The sequence below is a fragment of the Girardinichthys multiradiatus genome, chromosome 1 (genome assembly GCF_021462225.1).
Source record: "Girardinichthys multiradiatus isolate DD_20200921_A chromosome 1, DD_fGirMul_XY1, whole genome shotgun sequence".
Classification (NCBI taxonomy): domain Eukaryota; kingdom Metazoa; phylum Chordata; class Actinopteri; order Cyprinodontiformes; family Goodeidae; genus Girardinichthys; species Girardinichthys multiradiatus.
The window spans coordinates 28,193,106-28,208,084 of NC_061794.1; the positions used below are offsets into that span (position 1 = coordinate 28,193,106).

The following is a 14,979-nucleotide window of genomic DNA, read 5'->3' on the forward strand; positions in this document are numbered from 1 at the left end:
TGTTATGCCAGAATTGTATTAGTGGCTTCTTTGGATTTTCCTGTGGACAAAAAAAAAAAACTCTAGACAAACACAGACAGACAAAGATGTAAAATGTTCAATAAAAAGAGAAACAGAAGGACAACAAGATAAAAAAAAAAAAAAAAAAAAAAAGCAGGGGGAGGATAAACAAAGAAGAGAGACTACACAGGGGCCAAGCAGTGGGTGAGGCAGACAGATGGTTAACACCTCAGAGTGAGTGGGACAGACTCCGGGGGAGAGACTGAACAGGACAGACTGGTCGCTGTTCCTTCAGCAAAAGCTGTGAGCCCTTTGAGAACTCGACAAACACCTCAAGTGGATGCCATTAGAGCAAGTTTCCATGGAAACACATGGAGGCAGGATGACAAACATTGTTACATCTGAACGGCACCAAGCTTTTCAGTGTAACCTTGCAGATGAGAACAAATGGTGTTTTGGCAGAGGTGTGATTTCCAGAGATGAACACCAAACATCTGAATGTGACTAATGAGTGAACTCACAGAAGCAACCATTTCACATTCTGTCATTAGAATCACAGTCTTACATGAATTTCGTTATTGGTTTATGGGACAGACCAACACAAAGAAGTGCATAGTTGTAAAGTGGAAAAAAAATGTAAGATGTTTTTTTTATTTATTGCTTTGAGGTCTATAAAAGCAACATCATGCACTTTATGCTTTATGTTTCATTAATTAAAATAAATACTCTGATCATGGTTAGATGCATATGTTTTGATCTAGTAATGGGGATAATGTTGTAAGTACTTTCTCTACTGTTCGATTCCAGACTACTACATCTTTACAAGAACCTCTACCACCATTTTTATAATGTATACTGTCTTAGATAAAAATGAAAAGAAAACCTTTAACCTTCAACGATAAACCAGAAATCAGTATTTGCTAGGAAAACCATAATCGGTGCATCTCTAGTATTTAGCTTTAGTCTTTTCTGGCCAATTTTAACATCCTTATGTTTTGATCCATTCCCTTCTATTGTATCTCTATCTGCAGGTCAGGGGTTGTTGTCTTGCGGGAACGTGAACACCTGTCCCAGTTTCAAGTCTTTTGCATATTTTAAAACTGCCCTCTATTAAGCTCCATTCAACTTCCCATCATCTCTGATTGTCTTCCCTTTCTCTTTTGATGGAAAGCATCGCCTCATAATTATGCTGCTACCACTATCAACTGTTGGCTGATCAGATCAGAGCAACTTATTCATGTACTTCAGCAAAAGCTTTCTTCCTGCCACTCTTCCATAAAGGTCATAACTTTAAGGTTCACAACAGCTGTCCTGTTGACACATTCTCTGACCTATGTTGTGGATTTATGTAGCTCCTACAGAGTTACCTCTTGGCAAGTTGTCTAATTATTGTCTAATGGTCTCCTTGCCCAGTCTGTCATGTTATGCTGATCCATAATATTTTTGGTTTTGGATGAGACACTGAACAATGCTCTATGACATGTCCAAAGCTTGGAGTATTGTTTTGCAACCTATCCCTGCCGAAAACACTTCTAACAAACCTCTGAGTTGTATGTATAAGGTGACTCGTTAAGGCAAATAGTTGCATTGGACTGTATTAAGTTAACAACATAAAGGAGGGTAAAAATATGTGTACACAACACCTCAGATGTTAATTTGCAAAAGATTTGGAAAACCGCGTCAGATTTATTTTTTTTCCTTCATAATTATGCACTGTTATCTGCTGATCTATGCCATAAAATCCCAATAAAGCACATTGAAGTTTCTGGCTGTAATGTGACAAAATGTGTAAAAGTTCAGGTAGAATACTTTGGCAAAGCACTGTCTGCTTTCTCACCTGTAAATCTTCTTGGTTCACCCTGCATTGCTCCTTTACAGCTGGCATCTTTACTTCATCTTCACGCCTACTGTCCTTGTCTCGCTTTCCATCTCGGCTCCAGAAATTAACACTATTCGTGCCATAGCCTGTCTTTCCATCCCTCCCTCCGTCCAGTTCTCTCCGGAGACTTTGATTCTCCCTCTGCAGATCCCTCAGCTGTGCTTGGAGATCATAGGTGGAAACTTCTCCCTGATCAGCTAAATCCAGTGTCTGCGTGCATCTTCCATACTGCCGTCGCAAACTGGAAGTTCCTGTAGAAAGTACAGTTTGGTCTGCACGACAGTCGGACATGTGATGCATACTGGAGGCTGTGATGTTTGGGGTGCTTCCAATAGCTGTTGTACGGCTCGTGTAAGATGAGCGGTGTGTACTCCGGCCTAATGTCATGGTACCTTTAGGGTACCCACCAGAGGGTTCCAAAGACTCCCGCTCACTGGGATACATGGTTCCAGAAGTGGCATAGGCCGCACTTAAAGACTGGATGTTCTCCATGGACAGGGTTTTACCACCCGGAGCTGTTGCTGAACCACGAGCTGAGCCTTTGTCTGCTGTAGATGCGCTGACTTTGATTCTTGAAACAGGCTTTGAAACTGAACTTTGTGATCCAGCCAATTTAGCTGCTGGTGGAGGTCCACCCCCTGACACAGAGCCAGGCTCGAGTCCTGAGCGAGACCCAGGACCTGAGTTGACAGCCTGTTTGCCTTTTCCCTGTTTTGCAGACCTTGAGAAGCGTGAATGAGATGTGCTGCCATCATTGTGCCCACCACCCTTTGCAGCAGCAGTCAGCTTGCTGTGCGAGGGCTTAGCTCTTATGTTTAAAGGCATAGTTGTATAGCAAAATAACACATCTGGAAGGAAGTTGTTAGAAACGGGAAAACTGGTATATCCATTCATGAAATACGAATGAGCAATGGAAATAACAAAGGGCACTTGTTGGCCACTCTCTTTTCACTTGTCCATATCTGACTGTGTATGGATTGATATCTATTTATTCTTTTTTGAAAAAGAATAGATGAGACTGTTGGCAATGGGGCTCCAAGAGACATAGGTAAGATATCTTGTATTTTCAGGTACACTCCAGGTCAACATGGATTCTAGGCAGCAAAAAATAAGACACATATACAGACAAAAGAAATTCAGTCAAGAAATAAGAAGTTAAAAATGGAGCAAACCAACATAACCATCAACATTAACCATTTTTGTGCTTATGCCAAAACACTTCTTTCAAAAAGTCAAAGATCAAAGTTGTAAATTCTACTTAAAAACTTCATATGATTACTGCAGTATCTGATCATTATTTCACTTTGAACTGCAAAAATTGTAAATGTTAGGAGAACAGAATATCAATCTCTATGCTAATCAAAAGACTATAGATCAGTAGCAGAATACAGAAAACCCTCAACCAGTCTTAAACCCTTGCTCATTACGTCTGAGGCACTATCCCGAAAGCAGTATCGAAGGCGCAACATCCCAAAGCAAAAGCAAACAGGAAGGATGTGGATGGGTTTGACTATTTTAGCACCGCCGACAGCACTGAATGAGATCATTGGGAAGTCTATGGATCTAAATGTCTGCAGAGGTCTGACAAAAAAGACAACATTGTGCAAATTGGTGTGGCCTCATGAGACTGCAAAGAGAATTGAAAGACCACTCTTCATTATCTCCCATCTCTCTGGGCAAATTTCAAATTTACAGTCAGACTTTGTCAGGCTGTAGATATACCTCGTGCTTCAACTAAAAATATGGGACGGAAAATAGGGAACTTAGAATTTAGGCCAAATCTTACTTGGTACATTATGTTAAAGCGTGTCCATGTTAGAAAAAATCCACATACAATCAACAGACTATATAGCTGCATATGTCTGTTTCATATTTAGTGGCGATAAAGAGGTTTGTTGGGTTTGATAGGTGAAAAGCAATAATATATTAACAGCATTTTATAACAAAAAAGGTACCCTTAGATGAATTAAAGAAATCATAACCCAGTCTGTAGGAGGGGCCGACATTAAACACTGAATATAAGTCAGAGGTAAATCTAAATCATAATCCCTCCCGAGGCCGGCTTTATGCGGGGGCAAGAGGGGGCAATGCCCCTTCAAACAAATGCCTGCCCCCCTCAAATCAATTCTCAATCACAAGCCCCTGCCTTTTCTTCTCCCTCCCTGACTCCTCCTCTACTACTTAAGAACAAAATATAGTCACGCGTCCTTGTGTCGCAAAGCTCAATTTTTAGACTGCATACGCGGCCTCAAACAATAAGCTTAACACTGTAGTGCTTCTGACTCGGCGTTTCTTTAAAAAAAGAGGCCAGAGAGGGGGGCATTTCGGCGCCATAACTTCTGAAAAACAGTTGTATTTGCTTTCAATCAGCATCCATGCATGGATGGCTGCATGACGCATTGTTTTGTATTCATAAAATCCACGATTTACAAGCCTTGTCCAGCTGCTGACTGATATTTGTCAGGTTTAACGAAGAGACAAAGAGAGGGAGATATACAAACAGACAAATTAGACCATTTCACTCATTTCACTTAATTATTTTGAAGTTTAAGTCTGAAGGAGAAAAGAAAAAGCATGGCCACAACCATTTTTTTCTAAATGTCTAGTAGCCTAATTAGACGTTCAACAGAAACAAACATACGGTACTTTATAATTACAGCATGCTGGCCAAAACTCTGTTCTGTGTGGATAAAAGTCATTTTTACTAAAGGAACTCTTTTCATGCAAGCATTTCCATTTCAACAGTTGAGGAATCAATTTGCTAGATAAACATTACAGGCTAATATATGTAATATATAATAAGGCTAAATATAATGCTCTATGATATAGAACAGCAAACAAAAAATGATGAATAAATAGAAAAATGTTACTTAGCTGTCTGTTTGATTTCATTAGGATAATAATAGACCTATTGTTAACATTAACTCCCGAAAGTAGGTTTGTGATTTGAAATGAAAGGTGGTTCTTAAGTTATGCAACATGAAAGTGTGGTGAGTTTTATTGATATTGGTTTATTATTTGTGTAATGTTTCAACTCAACTGTCAAAAAGCTGTCAAATAATGTTTACTGTTTTCTGAACTGATTTCATTTTATTTACAAATTTTGCAGCATAATGCCAAGAAAAGCGAGGCTATAAAATCATAAATGTATCCTGTTTTTTTTTTTTTTTCATTTTAATTGTACAAATAAATTTGACAATGGATGCCCTTTTTTGTCTTCAAAAATGTCTTTGCATGTTCTACCCAGCACCAGATCCAATTGGGATGTGGTGCTGATCTGGTTTTAGCTGTCTGGATATCTTTTGCATTTTCCCCCTGCTGTCTCTCATCATCAAGTCAAAGCCTCACTATATAATATACAGGGGTTGGACAATGAAACTGAAACACCCGGTTTTAGACCACAATAATTTATTAGTCTGGTGTAGGGCCTCCTTTTGCGGCCAATACAGCATCAATTCGTCTTGGGAATGACATATACAAGTCCTGCACAGTGGTCAGAGGGATTTTAAGCCATTCTTCTTGCAGGATAGTGGCCAGGTCACTATGTGATCCTGGTGGAGGAAAACGTTTCTTGACTTGCTCCTCCAAAACACCCCAAAGTGGCTCAATAATACTGGTCCTTCTCAAAATATTAGCATATTGTGATAAAGTTCATTATTTTCCATAATGTCATGATGAAAATTTAACATTCATATATTTTAGATTCATTGCACACTAACTGAAATATTTCAGGTCTTTTATTGTCTTAATACAGATGATTTTGGCATACAGCTCATGAAAACCCAAAATTCCTATCTCACAAAATTAGCATATCAATAAAAGGGTCTCTAAATGAGCTATGAACCTAATCATCTGAATCAACGAGTTAACTCTAAACAAGTGCAAAAGGTGAGGCCTTTAAACCTCCCAGCCTGGTTCATCACTCAAAACCCGAATCATGGGTAAGACTGCCGACCTGACTGCTGTCCAGAAGGCCACTATTGACACCCTCAAGCAAGAGGGTAAGACACAGAAAGAAATTTCTGAACGAATAGGCTGTTCCCAGAGTGCTGTATCAAGGCACCTCAGTGGGAAGTCTGTGGGAAGGAAAAAGTGTGGCAGAAAACGCTGCACAACGAGAAGAGGTGACCGGACCCTGAGGAAGATTGTGGAGAAGGGCCGATTCCAGACCTTGGGGGACCTGCGGAAGCAGTGGACTGAGTCTGGAGTAGAAACATCCAGAGCCACCGTGCACAGGCGTGTGCAGGAAATGGGCTACAGGTGCCGCATTCCCAAGGTCAAGCCACTTTTGAAACAGCGGCAGAAGCGCCTGAACTGGGCTACAGAGAAGCAGCACTGGACTGTTGCTCAGTGGTCCAAAGTACTTTTTTCGGATGAAAGCAAATTCTGCATGTCATTCGGAAATCAAGGTTCCAGAGTCTGGAGGAAGACTGGGGAGAAGGAAATGCCAAAATGCCAGAAGTCCAGTGTCAAGTACCCACAGTCAGTGATGGTCTGGGGTGCCGTGTCAGCTGCTGGTGTTGGTCCACTGTGTTTTATCAAGGGCAGGGTCAATGCAGCTAGCTATCAGGAGATTTTGGAGCACTTCATGCTTCCATCTGCTGAAAAGCTTTATGGAGATGAAGATTTCATTTTTCAGCACGACCTGGCACCTGCTCACAGTGCCAAAACCACTGGTAAATGGTTTACTGACCATGGTATCACTGTGCTCAATTGGCCTGCCAACTCTCCTGACCTGAACCCCATAGAGAATCTGTGGGATATTGTGAAGAGAACGTTGAGAGACTCAAGACCAAACACTCTGGATGAGCTAAAGGCCGCTATCGAAGCATCCTGGGCCTCCATAAGACCTCAGCAGTGCCACAGGCTGATTGCCTCCATGCCACGCCGCATTGATGCAGTCATTTCTGCAAAAGGATTCCCGACCAAGTATTGAGTGCATAACTGTACATGATTATTTGAAGGTTGACGTTTTTTGTATTAAAAACACTTTTCTTTTATTGGTCGGATGAAATATGCTAATTTTGTGAGATAGGAATTTTGGGTTTTCATGAGCTGCATGCCACAATCATCCGTATTAAGACAATAAAAGACCTGAAATATTTCAGTTAGTGTGCAATGAATCTAAAATATATGAATGTTAAATTTTCATCATGACATTATGGAAAATAATGAACTTTATCACAATATGCTAATATTTTGAGAAGGACCTGTATTTAGATCTGGTGACTGTGCAGGCCATGGGAGATGTTCAACTTCACTTTCATGTTCATCAAACCAATCTTTCACCAGTCTTGCTGTGTGTATTGGTGCATTGTCATCCTGATACACGGCACCGCCTTCAGAATACAATGTTTGAACCATTGGATGCACATGGTCCTCAAGAATGGTTCAGTAGTCCTTGGCAGTGACGCGCCCATCTAGCACAAGTATTGGGTCAAGGGAATGCCATGATATGGCAGCCCAAACCATCATTGATCCACCCCCATGCTTCACTCTGGGCATGCAACAGTCTGGGTGGTACGCTTCTTTGGGGCTTCTCCACACCGTAACTCTCCCAGATGTGGGGAAAACAGTAAAGGTGGACTCATCAGAGAACAATACATGTTTCACATTGTCCACGGCCCAAGATTTGTGCTCCTTGCACCATTGAAACCGACGTTTGGCATTGGCATGAGTGACCAAAGGTCTGGCTATAGCATCCCGGCCGTGTATATTGACCCTGTGGAGCTCCCGACGGACAGTTCTGGTGGAAACAGGAGAGTTGAGGTGCACATTTAATTCTGCCGTGATTTGGGCAGCCGTGGTTTTATGTTTTTTGGATACAATCCGGGTTAGCACCCGAACATCCCTTTCAGACAGCTTCCTCTTGCGTCCACAGTTAATCCTGTTGGATGTGGTTCGTCCTTCTTGGTGGTATGCTGACATTACCCTGGATACCGTGCCTCTTGATACATCACAAAGACTTGCTGTCTTGGTCACAGATGCGCCAGCAAGATGTGCACCAACAATTTGTCCTCTTTTGAACTCTGGTATGTCACCCATAATGTTGTGTGTATTTCAATATTTTGAGCAAAACTGTGCTCTTACCCTGCTAATTGAACCTTCACACTCTGCTCTTACTGGTGCAATGTGCAATCAATGAAGACTGGCTACCAGGCTGGTCCAATTTAGCCATGAAACCTCCCACACTAAAATGACAGGTGTTTCAGTTTCATTGTCCAACCCCTGTATATATACTGATATATACTGCAACTCTATATATTAGATGAACCCTTTATGGGGTTTTGCAATTCACCAATATAATTTCACAGTGACAGCTGGTTAACCAATGACCATCACTGATTGATGATGTCAAGTTCAACAGATCCTATTTTTCAAAATAAACGAACTATTGATATGAGTAAAAAGACACATTTTGAGATGTGTAGGTTTTTACTTTTCTGCCACACAATGACAACTATTTTGATAGAATTGCCCCATGAATGATTTCTATCAACCCTCCAAATGTTCTGAAAGCAGCCCAAATTTGAACAACCATGCCCGAAGCTACTTTTTTCCAGCCCAACATGTTCAAAAGAAGCCCGACTGGTTGAAAACCAGTGCACTCTTGCAAATTGCACAGGACTGCAAAGTTTACCCCAAATCCATAAAGAAATCACAAATCAACAACAACAATAAACATGCCAGAGTACAATGCCCCCCTTCACATTTCTGACTGCCCCCTCACATATGCATGCATAGAACCGGCTCTGATCCCTCCTCTAATTTAAGAGGATTGGGTGCTGGGAGTCCCTGAACAGGAAGCAACTGAGAGATTGGTTGAGTGTGTCTGTCAATCATAACATAGCTGTCAATCCCTTATCCATTATTGCTTGGGACAAAAAAACCGAATGTCCTGTTCATGCAATGGAACCAACAGCTGGTTAAGACATTTAGGTTGGCCTATAGTAGTACTTCTATTCTAAGTAAAACAATGCAGTAATAAATTCTACACATTATTAAAAAGGGAAGCACATGCATGTTTGCTAGAACTCTTAACGCCGTTTCTATACTATGCGCAGTGAGGTGCATGTGTCATATACAGTTAGTTTATGCGAAGTTTACGCAGCTGTGAAGCTATAAGTAAATTATTATAAACGAGAAAAATACGGACAGAGAAACAGAGCAGTAGTGAAAATGCTCGATTTAAATGCGAGTTAGTCATTAAATCGGTCGACAAGCGCCTGCAGCTTACTTTGGAGTAGACAACCAGCTGTTGCTGCGGAGAAAAAAGTGGAGTCACCACTCTCACTGCAAAAACACAATACGTTCAAAACCATGATAATTTATTAACATTAAAATATTTATTATTTACTTCAAAATAGTTTAAAGCTACGTAGACAGACAACCTACCGAGAAGACCTTGTAAGTGGAGCAGTGACCGTTCCTGTGACCAACCACCCTGGACACAGACGCCCGAATAATTGTACTACGACCACGGCATGAAGGATTAGTTTCTTGCACATATACACGGCCACACGAGTCCGAGCTTGTACCTTACATAAGAAATAATCTCCCACGCAAACTGACCGTACTCAATTTAATTTTTACTCATATATCATATAACGCTCCCACCTTAAAAAAAAGTCCAGGTGTGCACAGGACGCGGAGCTCCATCTTACCGGACAGGCAGCTCTCCATCACCGCACAGTCCCGTCGGCCGCATCCCGTCCGACCTCAGCGCAGCCTCCATGATCTCATCGGCTCAGCTGTGACCTGTCCTACCATCGCGTCCGCGTGGACGCGCTAACCCAGCTGGCGCGTGCGCGAGCGATAGCTGTGCTGGGGCAGCACGAGCGAGCACTGATTGGACGGTTGAATTTTCCACACAGATACGAATGTGAAGGCTAATATTTATAAAAGTACGCATGAATCACCACGTCAGTTTGAGAAATGCCTTTAATTGAAGCAAATCAACAAATCACAGCACCTATTGACAGCGACATTCCAGTCATATACTCTCACACAGAGAAATGTAGTAAATTACAACCTTTTATTTTACTACATTTTTAGTGGGGAAAATCTCATTAGCAAAGTTTTTTTTTAATATAAAATATCTCTGGTGTCACACTTCTTGACACCCCTGTTACACTAAAGTGATTTCTGGTACTTAGATTTGTATATAGATATCTGTTTTATGCAATACATGTAATGTACAGGGGTTGGACAATGAAACTGAAACACCTGGTTTTAGACCACAATAATTTATAAGTATGGTGTAGGGCCTCCTTTTGCGGCCAATACAGTGTCAATTCATCTTGGGAATGACATATACAAGTCCTGCACAGTGGTCAGAAGGATTTTAAGCCATTCTTCTTGCAGGATAGTGGCCAGGTCACTACGTGATACTGGTGGAGGAAAACGTTTCCTGACTCGCTCCTCCAAAACACCCCAAAGTGGCTCAATAATATTTAGATCTGGTGACTGTGCAGGCCATGGGAGATGTTCAACTTCACTTTCATGTTCATCAAACCAATCTTTCACCAGTCTTGCTGTGTGTATTGGTGCATTGTCATCCTGATACACGGCACCGCCTTCAGGATACAATGTTTGAACCATTGGATGCACATGGTCCTCAAGAATGGTTTGGTAGTCCTTAGCAGTGACGCGCCCATCTAGCACAAGTATTGGGTCAAGGGAATGCCATGATATGGCAGCCCAAACCATCACTCATCCACCCCCATGCTTCATTCTGGGCATGCAACAGTCTGGGAGGTACGCTTCTTTGGGGCTTCTCCACATCGTAACTCTCCCGGATGTGGGGAAAACAGTAAAGGTGGACTCATCAGAGAACAATACATGTTTTAAATTGTCCACAGCCCAAGATTTGCGCTCCTTGTACCATTGAAACCGACGTTTGGCATTGGCATGAGTGACCAAAGGTTTGGCTATAGCAGCCCGGCCGTGTATATTGACCCTGTGGAGCTCCTGACGGACAGTTCTGGTGGAAACAAGAGAGTTGAGGTGCACATTTAATTCTGCCGTGATTTGGGCGGCCGTGGTTTTATGTTTTTTGGATACAATCCGGATTAGCACCCGAACATCCCTTTCAGACAGCTTCCTCTTGCGTCCACAGTTAATCCTGTTGGATGTGGTTCGTCCTACTTGGTGGTATGCTGACATTACCCTGGATGCCGTGGCTCTTCATATATCACAAAGACTTGCTGTCTTGGTCACAGATGCGCCAGCAAGACGTGCACCAACAATTTGCAATGTGCAATCAATGAAGACTGGCTACCAGGCTGGTCCAATTTAGCCATGAAACCTCCCACACTAAAATGACAGGTGTTTCAGTTTCATTGTCCAACCCCTGTATACTTTTTATATTATGCAAGAGCTCTTAAGTGTGATAGTTCATGCTTTATTTCTTTTAATTCATTATTTATATTCTCTTGTAACTTTTTCTTGTACCACTTAACTGCAGGTGCAAATAGTTGGAAAACAGCTTTCATCTCATGCAAATACATTTTTGCCCTCAGAGCTTTATGTTTTCTGTACACGTTGCCCAGATAAAATAACCAAACAAAGCTAGAGACACTGTTCATACTTCTACTATTTCTAAAATATTTGTTACGTCCACCAGGCTTGTTTGGTGGGGTAACATTAAAGGAGAACACATAAGGATTTTCTCCCAAAAACACAAGGATTGTTTATTAAAGAAATGACACCTAAAAAGGAATACCTGAAATGAGAATCCAAAATTAAGATTAATCAAAGCCCAGAAATAACCAACAATGACCTAAAACCAAAAACCAACCTTACAACCAAACCAACAGGGGAGAGAGCCTCCTTGTGCTCCACACGTGGCAGCTTTTTAGCAGTAGCAGCAATTAGGCAAACCAGCACCACCTGCAGCAGGAACCATTTCCAAACCCCTGAAAGAAAAAAAATCCAAAGACCTGGGCCGTAACATATTTCACAATGTTGGAGCATATACTGTATAAATGGAGGTATTTTTTGAACATTCCTTATTGCACAGTCTCTGTAGATCATCCACATGCTATCAGTAGAGCCAAATGTGGGCAAGCCAACAGGCAGAAAGAAGGATGAAAGAAAACAAAGTCCTTTATTAATGGAAATGTACTTAACATGCACAGCAGTGGCAATATCCAAATTGGAGGGAACAGAATTAAATCCAGGGAAAGGTTGTACGAGATGAGGCAATAGTAGGAACTACCAAAAAAAACTAAATGACCAGAAGGGATGTATTTACACTTAGGGTAGGTGATTTTTGGTAAAGACAGGTGAAACTGCTTGACAAGAGTGGAAACAGCTAAGACTAGCCTCAGACACTCTTAACAAAACATTTTCTGTATTGTCAGGAACATAGCGATGGCAAAGAACAGAAACTTTCAGGATTGGTAAGAATGAATTATGTTTAAATACCTACAAGGAAAGGGTATAATGAATTTATGCCACTCAGCATAAGATAGAAGAAGAGAAAGACCTCAACTGACTGGGGTAAACTAGCGGAATAAATGGCTGAACAGCACGCAGTGAAAAAAGAAAACTAAAACATCTCCAAACAGAACAGAACCCAACACAATAATGAATCAAAATACCAGCACAAAAGGTGACAATGCAACTCAGAATATAGGAATGACAAGTAAAAGAGCACAGATTACCAAACTAAAATGCAAGCTAAGATCTACAGAGAGAATCAGTAATAAGGACAAAAACTATAAAAGGAATTTAAAACACCAGACGTCAAGCACAGAAGACAAAAGTAAAAAATCTACACAAAATCTTTCTGACTATGAAAGGTTTTCTACAGCAGTTAGGTCTGCAAACACAGATGAACCTGAAAAAAGATTGATTTTGAATCTTGTAAATCACTTTTGTTATGATTTGACCATATATTTTGGATTATTACACTGCAGAAAGACCGAGTTAAGACACTTTATTAGTTTACTTCAATAATCATCCATATTTCTAAAACATCCATCCATTTTCTATACCCACTTCTTCCATACTGGGTCAGCGAGAGGCTGACCATCGCATGGTATTTCTATAAAATTTTTTGGTATTTCAAATAGTTCATGACGCCATACACAAGAAAGAGGCCCACAGTATCACATATGCCCTACAACAGTGGTTCTCAACCCTGCTTCTCTTGGCCCACTGGCCTGGCATGTTTTAGATGTATCCTTTCTCCAGCAAAACTGATTCAAATTATTGCATTACCTCCTCTGTGGTATGCATTCAAATGCTACAGAAGCCATGACAGTGGAACCTGGGAACCAAGGTTGGGAACCTCTACTCTACAATAAGTATTAAACTTACGGCTTTCCTGATTCATTATTTTGTTTCATCCAAGACCCAACTGGCATGACTGTTGCAGAAAAACTCCATCTTAGTTTCATCTAACCAAACGTTTATGGTCACAGGTAGAGTCCCAGTCACACTTAGCAAACACCACACGTTTACACTTTTAATGTGAGGGCAGAAATGGCTTTATCCTGGCATGCTTCCCAGACAACAGCTGGCATATAAATAGTGTCTGAATGGTTGTTATGGAGACTTGGTGACCCCAAGATGTCACTCGTTGCTGCAGGTTTCTAACAGTGAGCTTTAGAGAGGTTTTAACTCCCTTCCGTCTTCCTGATTGTGCATGTCGGTCCGCAGGTTACAGTGGTTCTTAAAGGGTACATTCCTCAGTTAAAATTATGCTTTTTGTTATTTACAAAATGAAACCGTGATAAATCAATCCAAACCTTTTTCCAAAAATATAGAGACATTTAGTCTGTACAATTTAAAAGAAAAAATAAGTAAAACTGGTAAAGGGAATAAAAGTTATTTAAATAACTGCAGTAACCTAGTATGTCTGTACATATGTCTGTTTCAGCATTCAGACATCTTTGATAGGAGTTTATCGGCATCCCACATATTCACTTGGTAATAGTTACCCACTCTACCATGCAAAAGACTAGAGCTACTGCAGCACTTTGATTTATGTCTTGTGTATTCTTCTGATGATTTGAATGTGTGTCTGGACTGACTGTGATGCTGAAATATAAAATCTCTTTTCATCTTAAGCTTTTTAGCACAGCCCTGAAAGTGTTGTGTCAAAACTGCCTGGTATTTGGAAGTCTTAATAATTTCATCCAGAATCCAACAGAAACCTCAGTTCCATCTGAAGAAAAAGAACCCCAGAGCAAGCTGTTGCCACCACCATGTTTCACTGTGGGTGTGGGGTTCTTTGGGTGGGTATGGTATGCAGTATAATTTGGAATCATGGCCTAAATTTTCCTGAATAACATCTTTGTTAACTGAGATTGTTGTAAACCTTTGTAACCTGTCTGAAAATGATCACCTTAACAAAAAGATCCAAATGAGCAAATTGTGAAGAAAATCCCACTACAGCGGACTATTTCAGGTTAATCAGATTATCTCACCTCAATGGCAGGTGTGAGCTCAAGAAGACTGAATAGTGAAACTGAACAAAAAGGAATTTCAACAATGTTTTAGTTTTAGGGTGTGATTATTTATGCAATCAGCAATTAATAACTTTATTTTGTAGATAAAAAGTGATTTTTTTTTAGTGTCATCTTGATTTCAAGCATTAAATTAAAGCTTTTAAATGGTATAACCCAGAACTAAATCTGACCAAAGATCTGTGGGGTCATATGAAGAGGCCTGTGGAACATTTCCTCTCAAGCTGATAGATATGGAGAATGTATGAAAGGCAGAGTAGGCCCGTATTGCTAAGTCAACAGTCAAGACGTATATATATATATATATATAGTCATACTCGGTAAGTTAGAAAATTATTAATTATTTCAGTAACTAAATTCACTAAGTAAAACACATTAAACTATTTACAAACAGACTGATGTTTTAAAGCCTGAATTTCTGTTCTTATTATCTTATAAAAAAATATAAGATATCAGTTGTGATTATTTTTTTTAACCTGGGCAGTGGTTGATCAGGCTGTTATTAACCTCTGTTACAAACATATTTAGACTTTTCGTTTCCTTTCTTACAAAGAGAAGTGAAACTTTTGGGGGGGTGGGGATGTTTTGAAGGTACAAAACATAACTGTACTGTCTTGTAATGAT

The 14,979-nt window shown here is 40.5% G+C and overlaps 1 protein-coding gene across 1 annotated transcript in view; it reads right to left on the reverse strand.

The window, feature by feature from the left end:
- Positions 1-11,759, reverse strand: part of LOC124867204 (ERC protein 2-like) — a 263,676-nt gene extending 251,917 nt beyond the window's left edge. Inside the window, exons 1-2 of the mRNA XM_047363523.1 lie at positions 11,679-11,759; positions 1,838-2,973 (exon numbers count right to left, since the gene is read on the reverse strand). Of these exons, the coding sequence (XP_047219479.1) occupies positions 1,838-2,773 (936 nt within the window). The 5' untranslated portion in view covers positions 2,774-2,973; positions 11,679-11,759. The remainder of the gene's footprint in view (positions 1-1,837; positions 2,974-11,678) is intronic.
- Between the last annotated feature and the right edge of the window lie 3,220 nt (positions 11,760-14,979).